A 12,303-nucleotide genomic window follows, 5' to 3' on the forward strand; every position below is an offset into this window, starting at 1 on the left:
ATTTTTCAAAACGGTATGTTGTACAAGGTAGTGAGTCACAGTACACATTGTTTTATGGATTATATGGCCACGTATGTCATACCACCTCTATAAATGTAAATTCCAGCAACTAATTTCTTGGGCGTTATAATGCTTTTAAACAGAGCAGTGAAGAAATGGATCGGTTTTAATTTTCCCTGAGACAAGGAATGCTGAAGGTAATCATGCGATAATGTGGGTCACCCCCTGATGCACAGAGGGCAGCGCTGTTTCCTTTTGGTCAGGAGTGCCGCCCGAACAGTTCTTTAAGCACTGCCCTGTTACTGTCGAAAACACCTTTTTGTTTTTATCCTTCTGACCTCTCTAGGTGGTCACTACATAGCATATTGCAGGAATGACCTCAATGGCCTGTGGTACGAGTTTGATGACCAGAGTGTTACTGAGGTTTCAGAGGTGACTGTCCAAAACGCTGAAGCCTACGTCCTGTTTTACAAGTAAGACGGAGACCTTTCTGCTGGGGCGTTGAGATAAACGTCTTACGAGGAGAAAATACACGCATGACACTTAATGTATATGCATGCAGGTATCCAAATCCTGAAGCAGAAGAAGAAAATGGGAAATCAAGGGATCTATATTATAGTTGTAAAGCCCAGTCGTAAGACATCATTGAGAATGTTCTCTGCACTTTTGGTCAACAAGATACAATAAAATATTGCTCCTCTGCACATAGTTTAGAAAACCACCACATTTTCTAGGGCATGAACAGAGAACATTGAGGGGACCTGATTCAGGTATTTGCAATCTTCTGAGGCATACTGTATATAAAGTCAACACAGTGGACTTTTTCAGAGACATCTGGTGGACCCAAGTATGAACTCGGGGGACGTTTGTTCAAAATTGGTAATAGGAGACATTTTTTCACACAAAGTCAGAGGCATGGAAGAAGCTTACACAGACATGTTTTTTGACAGTAACACCCTGTCTTTTATCACAAATGGCTGGAAGGGATCCTCAGGTCAGGTAGCTGCTAAAAAAAACCCTATATGGGTGAAAGGTCCTTTCTCATTTGTTCATTTTCTTGTAATGTGTTGAGAGCTTGCAGTTGCCATGACTTCATGAGAATGACTATTTGGTCTTGCCTCCTCACATCATTTAGGGTTGTGGGGCTCTCATGGTCATCTAATTCCATTTAAATAACCGGATTAACGTCAGTTTCTGTCGTGTCAAGTTTGCTGTTCCTGATTTGTTCTTTTGATCAATGCATAATAGAAAGTTAAAAATCTTGACATCGAATTCAGAAATTCATGTCAGTGTTTTTTTCTGTGATTAAAAATGAAAAAGTAGCATTTTCGTAGTTTATACAGTGTTTATCGCCGAGACTTGAACTGAGTGAAATGTTACATTTTTTTAAATAGTCAAATGAGCAGTGAGGTACTACTACGTAATCATACAGCATGCAGGCAAGTACGTGCTTATGTGTTGTGGTGCTCTTCGTTCGAGAGAAACTTTGCCCCAAGTGGCTCGGTTGGCTGTGCTCATGGAGGTGCTGTGTCGTGCCAGGAAGAGCAACGAAGAGGCTCAGAAGGAGAGGCGGAGAGTGTCCAATCTCCTGAGCATGCTGGAGCCCAGCCTGCTACAGTTCTACATCTCCAGACAGTGGCTCAGCAAGTTCAAGACCTTTGCGGAGCCGGGATCGATTTGCAACAACGACTTCCTGTGCTCCCACGGAGGTAATGGACGACGTAGCTCTCGTTTCCTGTCTGCCACTTACTGATGCCATCCCCCTTTATTTCCTCGGATCGAAATAGGATAGTTATAGTGCGACTGGAGTTCTCTTAGGCCAGGCCCGCGAGTTCTCAAAGAGGTTTTGTGACAATTGAAGACAATAACAGAACCAAGAGATTGTCAACAACGAATAGTTTTTATGCATTTCTTTATCGGTTCTTGCTAACTGAAATGTCTTCCAGGATGTATCCGAAATAAAGCTGGGTCTACTGGGTTTTTGAAGGCAAACTAATGTGACCACACAAAGTGCTTGCTGGCTGTACCCTTAAACGTGCAGCTGCTTTCCGAAGCTCTTTTAGCTGTTTTAGCTCTCTTCTAAATGATGTGTATAGAAAGAAACATTGATTGTTAACTTGAAATGAAGAAGAAATTGAAACCATCTGCGTGAAAGCTATGCCAAAAAACAATCTGTCTGCTGTTTGTTCAGATTGTTTTTGTGCTTTTCAGCTACTGTTCAGTACCTACTCTGTTCCTTACTTGTATTCAGGTTGGAGATTAAAAAGCAGAGCTAAAGAACTCCATGAGCTCTTTCAGAACTTTGAGCAGAACCTGTTGTTAACTAGTGTCCTTCTGAAGTGCAAAACTTGTAAGCAATACATGTCGAACACCACAAAATATATGTACTTTACAATTTGATCATGCCAAGCTTGACATTGGTACTTATTATTCATTTACTGTGACAGTAATGTAGTTTACTCAGTAGCTGAAAAAAACCCCAAACAATTCAGTGGTATCTGTTGTTAGTGGTATCTATATTCTCTTGTGCTTACCTAGGATCTTAGAGATCAGTTCACACAGCACAAAATTGAGTCTGACACATTAAGAAGAATTTGCTGGTACCCACCGTCTGTATGTTTGATGGCATGGTTTTTTGGGGTCTATAAATTGTGTATGTGTGTGCTCTGGGATGGAGTCCTGTGGCACCTAGGAACTTATTCCACCTTCCTCCCTATATTTCAAGGATAGGCTTTGGATTTACGTGACTCTCACCAGAAATAAGTGCCTTCATGACGATGGCTGGTTACCCATTCCTGAGATACCCTGCAGCCTTTTATGTGTGCACTCCTTGTGTTCTCTGCAGGTGTGCCACCTCACAAAGCTTCCTACATCGAGGACCTTGTTTTAATGCTTCCCCAGAATGTCTGGGAATATCTGTACAGCAGGTGAGGCCTCTGCCACTGTGGCTCTCTGTGCCAGCAGTTTGCAGACAAGCACTCGATGTGCTTGTCTCTGTCAGCATTGAAAAACCTGGGTCTGTCTCTGATCATGTTTCCTCTTTTTTTTTCCCCCAAGGTATGGTGGAGGTCCAGCTGTTAACCATCTTTATGTGTGTCACACGTGCCAGACTGAGATAGAGAAGCTCGAAAAAAGAAGAAAAACAGAGCTGGATATGTTTGTTCGGGTATGCCTTTTTGGCAAATTAAATTCAGTCAGACTGAAACATCATAATTAGGCTTTCTGGGTCTGTGCAGGAAAATGCATGATAATGTATTGAGTTTTGGAGTGAAATATTAAAGCCCATCTGCATTACTTGGTTGGGAAACTACAAAGCAATCTGGAGAACTTTTTGTTCTGTAGTTTTAATAGGACGGTGAGGCAAGTGGTCCATTTGATCAATAGCACTGAAGCTTTTAGCAGTGCGAAAATTACCATAGCCCTCAGTAAGAAGCGCTACCAAGTGTAGCAGGTGTGAGCCCTCTTTATATGGCAGTGCAGTGGGTTTTGTTTTCTCAGCATTTTAAAGAAGTTGGCCAGCAGCCTCCTTCAGAACTGAGGCAGAGAACAGAGAGTGTAATTGGTAGGGCAGCCCTCTCATCCTGTCTTCGCTGTTTAAGATTCCTGTGCCGTGATCTTGCTGTGCTGTGAGATATATCCTTCGAGATACTTTGAACTGCTCGCATGATAAAAGATCAAAATGTCTGTCCTAAAACGAAAAGGTCCGTTAATAATTCTTGGCAGCCGGTTTACTGGCTTTAACCTGTTGTGAGCTGAATTGTCCTGAAACCAAAACAAACGTGACCAAATCAAAGATAAAATGGACTTCCTTTATTCCCCTGTTGAAGGTTTTATGTAATCGGATAGAAACGTGTTGTAATTAGCCTTTCTGGTGCTGTTCGCGTTACAGAATTTTGGAGTTTTTGCCCTACAAAATATTTTTGGGTTATTTTAATAACTTTGTTTGTATCAGTGTTATATATCATGTATTTCAAGAAGGGGAAACAAAATCCGTTGAACAGTATCCTGCAAGACTGTACATATTTAATTCTAGGTTTTCACCCATATTTTGAATCAAAGATGGGTGGGGGCATCTCTTAATAATTCCTTAAGGCGTTAATATAATATATTTAAAGGAACAATAACCTTTTGTTGTAGGCTTGAAACCCCCCACCCCACCCCTCCCAGCCTCACCACAAACACAGAGATAAGGAAACTGCCAGTTCTTGTCATAAACACTGCCAAACATAATAGATCCATTTCTGTCAACAGCTGAACAAAGCCTTCCAGGAAGAGGAAGCCCCCGCAGTCATTTACTGCATCAGCATGCAGTGGTTCAGAGAGTGGGAGGGCTTCGTCAAAGGCAAGGACAATGGTGAGTCCCTCATAAAAAAAAACCCTGCCTCCGCATCTCCTGAGCTTCACACTCGCCACGTCTTCCAAATAATAAATTAGCCGGCATGAAACTCTGAGCTTCTGCTTCACTTTCCCTCTCGAAAGCAGGTTATAAATAGCCAGAGCTCCCCCATCGACAGGCGGTTCTGCTGCATCTTTTCGTGAGACCTTGCCGTTCCTCACGCTGGCCGTACCCGTGAGCCCTGAGACCGCTAGACAGTTTCTGTAATGTGCATACGCAGCCAGGGTCTCATCGATCAGCCAGCCCCGAAATTCATTTAGTGCGGCTGCCACCGGTTCGGCATCGGTCCTCAGTCTTTTCCGTTTGTCCAAAGCCAGATTCTTCATCAGTATTCTGCACATTTCCTTTGGGGTAGATGATAATGCCATTTTTTTTTTATGGCAAATGGCTGTGTAATCATTTTAATGGTTTCAATGCTGTTCCGTAAAGACAGGAATTTTGTAGCCATATGTTTTTAAATTTCAAGCTTAATGTTCCTTCAGATGTGATCCTGCTCGTTATTCCCAGCAGCATTGTGTCCGTATAGCCTTAAAGATAATGGTCTAAAAAATGGCACTATTTATTAGTATTGTTTGGTACTGCTGAAGGCTGAAGACACGCTAAACGGTAAACTGGCTTCTCACGGTAAACTTATAAAACAGGAATTGTCCAAAGCTGTATTTCTGTCATTAGTCAGAGTAAAGCTTGTGGTTAATGTTTTAATGGAGAAGTGCAGAATCCACTTCTTTCCTTGTTTGTCTGAAGCAGATTATTTCAAAATTATTCTGTTGCCAAAATTAAATGTCAAGTTTATAAAGTTCTGCCGTTACCCTGGCACCCCACAGCTACTTTTCGTCAAGCATATATCTTTGTCCACCCATCTACAACTGCACGGTGTGTTGATGACTGCCCTTTCAAAACTGAGCTCTGAAAATGTCATCCACCCTGTATAACATGCAATACCTTTGTCCTTATGACTCGGAGAATAGGGTTTTAGAATCTAAAACAGTCTGAATGCAAACCTTTGTAATTGGTAGCACATGGCGTTTACTAGTTCCATTTGAATCTATTGATTCCATATGAAAAGCACTGTGTAAATACTTTGAAATGATGTACTGAAGTAAATTGCACACCAGAAATGTGGCCATTAGATTAACTGCCCTATTAAATTGCTCATAACCTTTGTTGTTCCAAATACAGCGTGTCCTGAGGGTAGTAATTGATTATTCATTTTAAGTTCCCTTTTTGCATGTACTTCCAATACTTACATCTTATTCAGAGCATTTTTATGATTGCGATTCGATCACCTGCTGTTTTCTCCCCAACATTTTGCTCTTGTAATTTAAAATCTAATCTGAGTTGCATTGAGATGAGAAGCACATTAGACATTTTAATGTAGGCTTTGATTGTTTCCTTTCAGTGCAACTTGAATGAAAGCTTGTCGTTCCTATTGTATATTCTGTTCTTAATAGGTGAGCACACACTGCTGTTAAAACAGTAGTATCAATCGTAAGTATTTCAAAGTGAACTTGTTTTTGCCTTTTCCTTTAGATCCTCCTGGGCCGATTGATAACACCAAGATCGCTGTGAATAAGAATGGGCACATCACACTGAAACAAGGTTATGACTCGGCTCCTGTCAGACGCTGCTCAGCGTTGCTGGCTTCATTTTTTATTTTGTTGCGCGAAAGGACACTCTGCTCTCGTCCCATGACTCTGCTGACTGGAGCATTTTCAGAAACGCCCGCTACAGTTATAGTGGGGATAGGCGTAATTTGTTAAATCGGCTCAATCTCCGTCTTTGAATTAATTAAAGGTGCCCACCCGAGCACAGCTGGTGTTCTGCGATCACGGGTTCGAGCCCTGGTTATGTCAGCTGCCTAGTGTGTCCTAGATTCCTTAAGTAGAGCCTCTCAATTGATTGAGCGATTCATTGATTGATGAGCGAGTGCAGCAGAGTGTAGGATGGGATTGGTCAGCCAGGGCTCTGCCTGTGACCCCTGTGGCCACCGGACAGTCAGTGGGGGGCGCTCCTCTCCTCCAGTGCTGGGTACTGGACACCCTGCACAGGACTGGGCTGCCCGTGACCCCTGTGACCCCTGTGGCCACTGGAGAGTTAGTGAGGGGCGCTCCTCTCCTCCAGTGCTGGGTACTGGACACCCTGCACAGGACTGGGCTGCCCGTGACCCCTGTGACCCCTGTGGCCACTGGAGAGTTAGTGAGGGGCGCTCCTCTCCTCCAGTGCTGGGTACTGGACACCCTGCATGGGAGTGGGCTGCCCATGACCCCTGTGACCACTGGACAGTCAGTGAGGGGCGCTCCTCTCTTCCAGTGCTGGGTGCTGGACACCCTGCATGGGACTGGGCTGCCCGTGACGTGTCGAAAGTGGCCCAGAGGTGGGTGAGTCGGAAACACCTGACTGCGCTTCTCCCCTGTGAGCCGAGACGCCCCAAAAAACACACATTCTATTTTTTTTTTTTTAAAAGCCATGGGGATCATTCCTTTACTCTTGCGATGTTTGATTGAAATAGAAATTTGAGGATCTTTTCAAAGATCTTTCTTGTGCAACCCAATAATTAATCATCATGTCAGTTAAACAAAACAGTTCCTGTAGTCAGTAAGGCACAGTAGGATTAGTTGTATACAGAGGTTTTTACTTTTTCTCCTGTGCAGCAGTGTCCGGGGGTAACCATGCTTTTCTTGTGGAGAGCCATAGCCTTGTAGGTTTTTATAGCTCTTCATAATCACCAGGGGTTAAATACTAGGAACCGATGTCACTGTTGACGGACTAAGCTAGCAGCCATATCACCCTGCAACTCACAACTGGCAACCCACTGAAGCTAAGCAGGTGTGAGCCTGGTCAGTACCTGGATGAGAGACCTCCTGGGAAAAACTAAGGTTGCTGCTGGAAGAGGCGTTAGTGGGGCCAGCAGGGGGCGCTCACCCTGCTGCTCATGTGGGTCCTAATGCCCCAGTGTAGTGACGGGGACACTATACTGTAAACAGGCGCCGTCCTTCGGATGAGACGTAAAACCGAGGTCCTGACTCTCTGTGGTCATTAAAAATCCCAGGGTGTTTCTCGAAAAGAGTAGGGGTGTAACCCCGGTGTCCTGGCCAAATTTCCAATTGGCCCTTACTAATCATGGCCTCCTAATAATCCCCCTCTATGAATTGGCTACATTACTCTGCTCTCCTCCCCACTGATATCTGATGTGTGGTGAGCGTTCTGGCGCACTATGGCTGCCGTCGCATCATCCAGGTGGGGCTGCACATTGGTGGTGGTGGAGGGGAGTCCCCATTACCTGTAAAGCGCTTTGAGTGGAGTGTCCAGAAAAAGCGCTATATAAGTGTAAGCAATTATTATTATTATTATTATTATTATTAAGCTAATTTCTCAAGGTCTTGAAACGAATGCCCCCCAAGAAAACTTCAGCTATCCGGAATCGGGGGTTGTCACCCCAGTTAGAGATTTACCGTCCTGCGCTGGCACTCTTGTGTTCTCATCTGCTACGTTGCAAAGATGAATAGAAAGGGAGCATGTCCAGGGGCTGCCTGTTGTGATTCCGGTCACCAGAGCTCGGGTTTACAAGAACTGGAGCTGGCGTTAAGCTTGAAAGCGAGGAACGCGCGCATGCATGCTCGCACAGGGGCAGGACTGTGACCTTCTCTCACTGTGTGCCGAATTTACAGGGGCGGATTCGGGACAGATCTCCGAAGAAACCTGGAACTTCTTGCAGTCGATCTACGGGGGGGGCCCGGACGTGACTCTGCGGCCGAGCGTTGCGCACCAGGACTCCGAGCTCTCCCATGCAGAAGAGAAGATAGAGGTGGAGACCCGTTCTGTGTAATTCCTGCGCCGCGAGAGAAAATAAACGCACCCCTTTTTTTGCACTCGACAAGCATTTTTTTAAAGCAAAAGGCATTTGTGGAAGGATGTCGTCATTTTTCTTTTTTTAAATTATATGGGCATTGTTATTTTTGACAATCGATGGAATAAGTACATGACAAAAGAAGAACTGTATTTGTATAGAAGTTTCTTTTGCCACTGAAGACAGTAGTTAGTCTAACAGGCTGTGATTAAACAAGTGTGTTGACCTACTGTGCAGCAGAAGAAATTATAAATGGTCTTTTTTTGTAAATTAGATTAAAAACCAGCCCTTGTATTTAAACCCCAATTATGTACTTCAAACTGTAAAAAATGCAATGCATACAATAGTAGTCATTTTAGAAGTAAATCTCTTTATGAAATACTGTCTTAGAGTGGTTAAAAAACCAAAAATGGATAGCTAAAAGGTTTTCAAAAATGACACAAATTTTAAGGTTATCAAGAGATACTAAGAACTTACTAAGTAGTCTCAGGAAAGAACTGTTTTGCACTGTATTGTGGACAAAGAAACAGCATGCTCACACAAGTGATGCCTGATATATTTTGAATGTACCAGTACATGAAGTACTTATGTTAAGTCCTACTGTTTTATTTTTATTTATCCTATAATGGATTAAATCTAATAAGTTGTCTTTTGTGAGAAGCACGGCAGCTCAAGGGCGGGGCTATAAGGAAAGGCTGTGCACAAAAGAGAACAGGTTTTAAACAGGTTTGTACTTTTACAACTTTGATTGCATTCGTCTGCATGTAAATGCAACATTATGTACACTTAAGCAAAAACTTTCTGTCCCGTCTGTGAAGATATATGTACAGAATACATAATGATTTATTCAGATCCAGGGATTTTTATTTGATGCTATTTTGGAAAAAAAGGCATTCTTTTATGTTCATGGGCATGATGGTTTTCTGTGTTAGGAAGCTGGAAAGGTGCTCTTTTGTACTTGGGGGGGGAAGATACACATGGAATGCTTCATAACAGGTAAATACAGTATGTTCTGTCTTTGGTTGATGCTATTATAACCTTTACAATATCTGAAAACCAAGCTCTTCAATAAAAAGTGTGATCAGACTCTTATGCTTTACGGTTTTTGATTAGCTTATAGTAACATGCTTTCAGTGTAATGGATTAAACTAAAAAGAACACATTCATTGGACAGATAAGCACCGTCACTTTTATGATGCTACGCTGGCTTTCTGCTTTCTTTACACAAGGCACAGGGATGTATGAAGCATTTGGATTAAAACCCTGAAGCATCTCCCATGGATGCAGCTACAAATGTAGGAAAGGCTGTGCAGAGTCCTCTACGTAGCCAGTGTAGTGTGAGTGATACAAATGTGTATTAGATTACCCTGGCAATGTCAAGATAGCATAGCAGCTGATCCATGAGCTGTACAAAAACACCACAGGAGCCCTTTCTTTCCATTCATTTTGCTCATATATTTAATGAAAGCTTTCGTGTACATTTATTTGTAAAGCTGATATTCTGTTAGCAGTCTTCCCTGCATGCACTGCATCTATTTTGCCAGTCTTGGGGGATATGATAATCGGGTACAGAGGCCACTGCTCTGAGCAGCTTTAATATTGCTCAAAGAAACCAAACTGGAATTGTTACTGCATGGTCCAGAGCGAGTCGAAAGCTTTCTCACCTTAGAATGTGTAGCTAGTGGTGAGATATGGCCACATTTTTTCTTAGGTCAGCATCGGTGTCTCGATGCCATACAACAATCGGCTTTCACTTCCTGAGCTGAACACCAAAGCCTCCCTGAATCGCAACAGCTGAGTCACCGGCTTTTGAAAAGCTCCGCAGCGCATTGTTGTGTCCAGAGAAGAAATGAATCGACAGCTTTATAACCAAGACTAAATGACGCACAAGTCGGGATAAAGTCATGGACACAAGTTTGCAAGCTGCCTGGAAATCTTGAGAAGATGTATTTGTGGTGAAGATAATCATTCAACCACACAAATTAAATGGGTAATTTTTTTGATTCACAGATGTAAGTTGAGACTCCCATTTTATACGATGATATAAGACATTTTTTACTGCCTTCTTTTGCATTTACTGCAAAATCTGTATTTTGGACAAGTTTTGAAATTGTAGGTAAAATTCTGCCTTTTTGGGGGGGGGGAATTCAAATCAATCCACACCTTGAATCAGGTGATTTTATTTAATCTGAATAAAGTGAGAGGAATGCTGGGTATTTACAGAAGATACTATGCAGGCAGGAAACTGTAAAGAATACCTACGATCGTGTGGAACAGGACGTTTGCTCCCCGTTTCATGAAAGTTACAGCAGAAACTGAAACTTTTACATCTGGAAAGAGCGTGTAAGTGTGCCTGAGGGTTCAGAAAGAAGGAACAGGTAAGCATGAGTCGTTCGATTTCTACACAAAATGGTCACAACTCTAATGTACAAGGAAGTGAGCTGCAAAAATATGAACGGCGCAAACAATAGAGATAGCAAAAAGTCAGTTGTGCTACCCTTATTTACTGTTACGGGCAACTAAAATTTAAACAGGAATTTTGTTTAAGGATATGCTTGTGGCAACCCTGCTGGTTTCAGGCTGTCATTGTCAGGTGTGCGCTATAAGGACTAGCTGGGGTCAAAGGTCACAGCGTACCCTGTGATTTGATCCACCTTTCGCTGTTGACATAGAGCACTTCTCTCTGCTGCTCCAATCTTCTCCTTTTCCTGGGGCTTGTCTTCCAAGTTCTTGTCTTTCTAAATTTTCTTACAAATGTTTGGCCACACCTTATCCTGATCTAAAAGCCTTTTGCAGAGTTCTTCTTGGAGGGAGACGGAAATGTCTTTTTGAGTTTTGCTCTGTGGTATAATGGATATTTGGGGGAAAAAAGGGGCTTTTCTTATCGTGTAGGTCTTCCACTTTGTCTCAGGCCTGGCCCGTTTTCTACCTCTGGCGTTTGTCTCATTCTTAGTACCACCAGGAGGCTGGAGAAATCAAAGACATAAATCCCTGGCTCGTTCCTGAAAGATATTAATCTTGCTGCCCCCTAACAATACATTAAAGAAAGAGTGCATCTTAATTTGAAAACACCCTTCTTACAGCAAATTACAGTAAATAGGAAATAGACAAAGCACCCCTTTGGGAAGCACGGACAGATTTCCCATGTTTGTCAATTTAAAGAGATTCTGATTTAGCAGGCAGGGGTATGAGTGCAGGAACAGGGAGACCGAATGACTTTGCGTTGCTAGGTAGCCTATCGGTCATCAAAGCAAGGAAACGTGGACTGTAGCGATGCAGCCCAACAAGACGCTGCGGTTTATTTTGTTGTTGTTGGAAAACAAGCGAGGCGACTTTTCAAGCGTACGCGTTATCAGTCCGCTTATAGCAATACACATAGATCAAAGGGCGCGTTAGATGGATGCATACTGACGTTTGGGCCTGCGCAGTCGGGGACTATAAAATAAATTACTGGAAATGAACCTGGCCTGGTGAAGCCGGGCCAGGAGATGGCAAAATGAAAACTACATCCAGACACTCTGATATACTGATACCCTGTCTATTGTACAATAACAGTAAGTTAACATTCTGTTGCCGAATATTGCTAGCTAATGCCTCGTCCTCGATTCAGGGTATTTTGGATCATATACAATCTGTTTTACAAAGCTATTGGAAATTGTGGGTCAGGTGTCAGCACAGAATTTATACCTTTCAAGGACTGGTTAACTTTATACCTAACTCGTACATTGTAGTCTTTTTTTGGGTGTAAATATGGAAAGAATGACACTTTAATAAAATCGGAAAAACATCCATCTCACCCCTGTCTGATGTGCAGAGAGCTGCATGATGATAGAGGCCAGTCACGGTTATATAACCGGAGAACACCAGAGCGGAAACAAGCCAGAGGAAGTAATTAAGCCCATCTAGCCCGTTTCACACTTGCTAGCTAATCGATTCAAGGGTCTCATCCGGCCATTTCTTGAGAGAAGCAAGGGTATCGGTTTCAACAGCACAGCCGGGGAGCTTGTTCCAGACTCCCACAACCCTTTGGGTAAAGAATGGCGTCCTGTTCTCAGTTTTA

At 42.9% G+C, this 12,303-nt stretch overlaps 2 protein-coding genes across 3 annotated transcripts in view; both read left to right on the plus strand.

The window, feature by feature from the left end:
• Positions 1-9,329, plus strand: part of usp33 (ubiquitin specific peptidase 33) — a 31,312-nt gene extending 21,983 nt beyond the window's left edge. For both annotated transcript variants that reach the window (XM_088597944.1, XM_088597945.1), the window contains exons 18-24: positions 347-473; positions 1,540-1,709; positions 2,846-2,927; positions 3,058-3,166; positions 4,252-4,354; positions 5,927-5,995; positions 8,065-9,329. In XM_088597944.1, coding sequence (XP_088454070.1) covers positions 347-473; positions 1,540-1,709; positions 2,846-2,927; positions 3,058-3,166; positions 4,252-4,354; positions 5,927-5,995; positions 8,065-8,222 — 818 coding nt within the window. In that variant the 3' untranslated portion in view covers positions 8,223-9,329. The remainder of the gene's footprint in view (positions 1-346; positions 474-1,539; positions 1,710-2,845; positions 2,928-3,057; positions 3,167-4,251; positions 4,355-5,926; positions 5,996-8,064) is intronic.
• Positions 9,330-10,472: 1,143 nt separating this feature from the next.
• The window catches only part of zzz3 (zinc finger, ZZ-type containing 3), a 35,468-nt gene continuing 33,637 nt past the window's right edge, over positions 10,473-12,303 (plus strand). The window contains exon 1 of the mRNA XM_088597941.1: positions 10,473-10,621. The gene's annotated coding sequence lies outside the window, so the exon portion shown is untranslated. The remainder of the gene's footprint in view (positions 10,622-12,303) is intronic.

Source organism: Lepisosteus platostomus, chromosome 11 (assembly GCF_059453375.1).
Source record: "Lepisosteus platostomus isolate fLepPlt1 chromosome 11, fLepPlt1.hap1, whole genome shotgun sequence".
Taxonomy (NCBI): domain Eukaryota; kingdom Metazoa; phylum Chordata; class Actinopteri; order Semionotiformes; family Lepisosteidae; genus Lepisosteus; species Lepisosteus platostomus.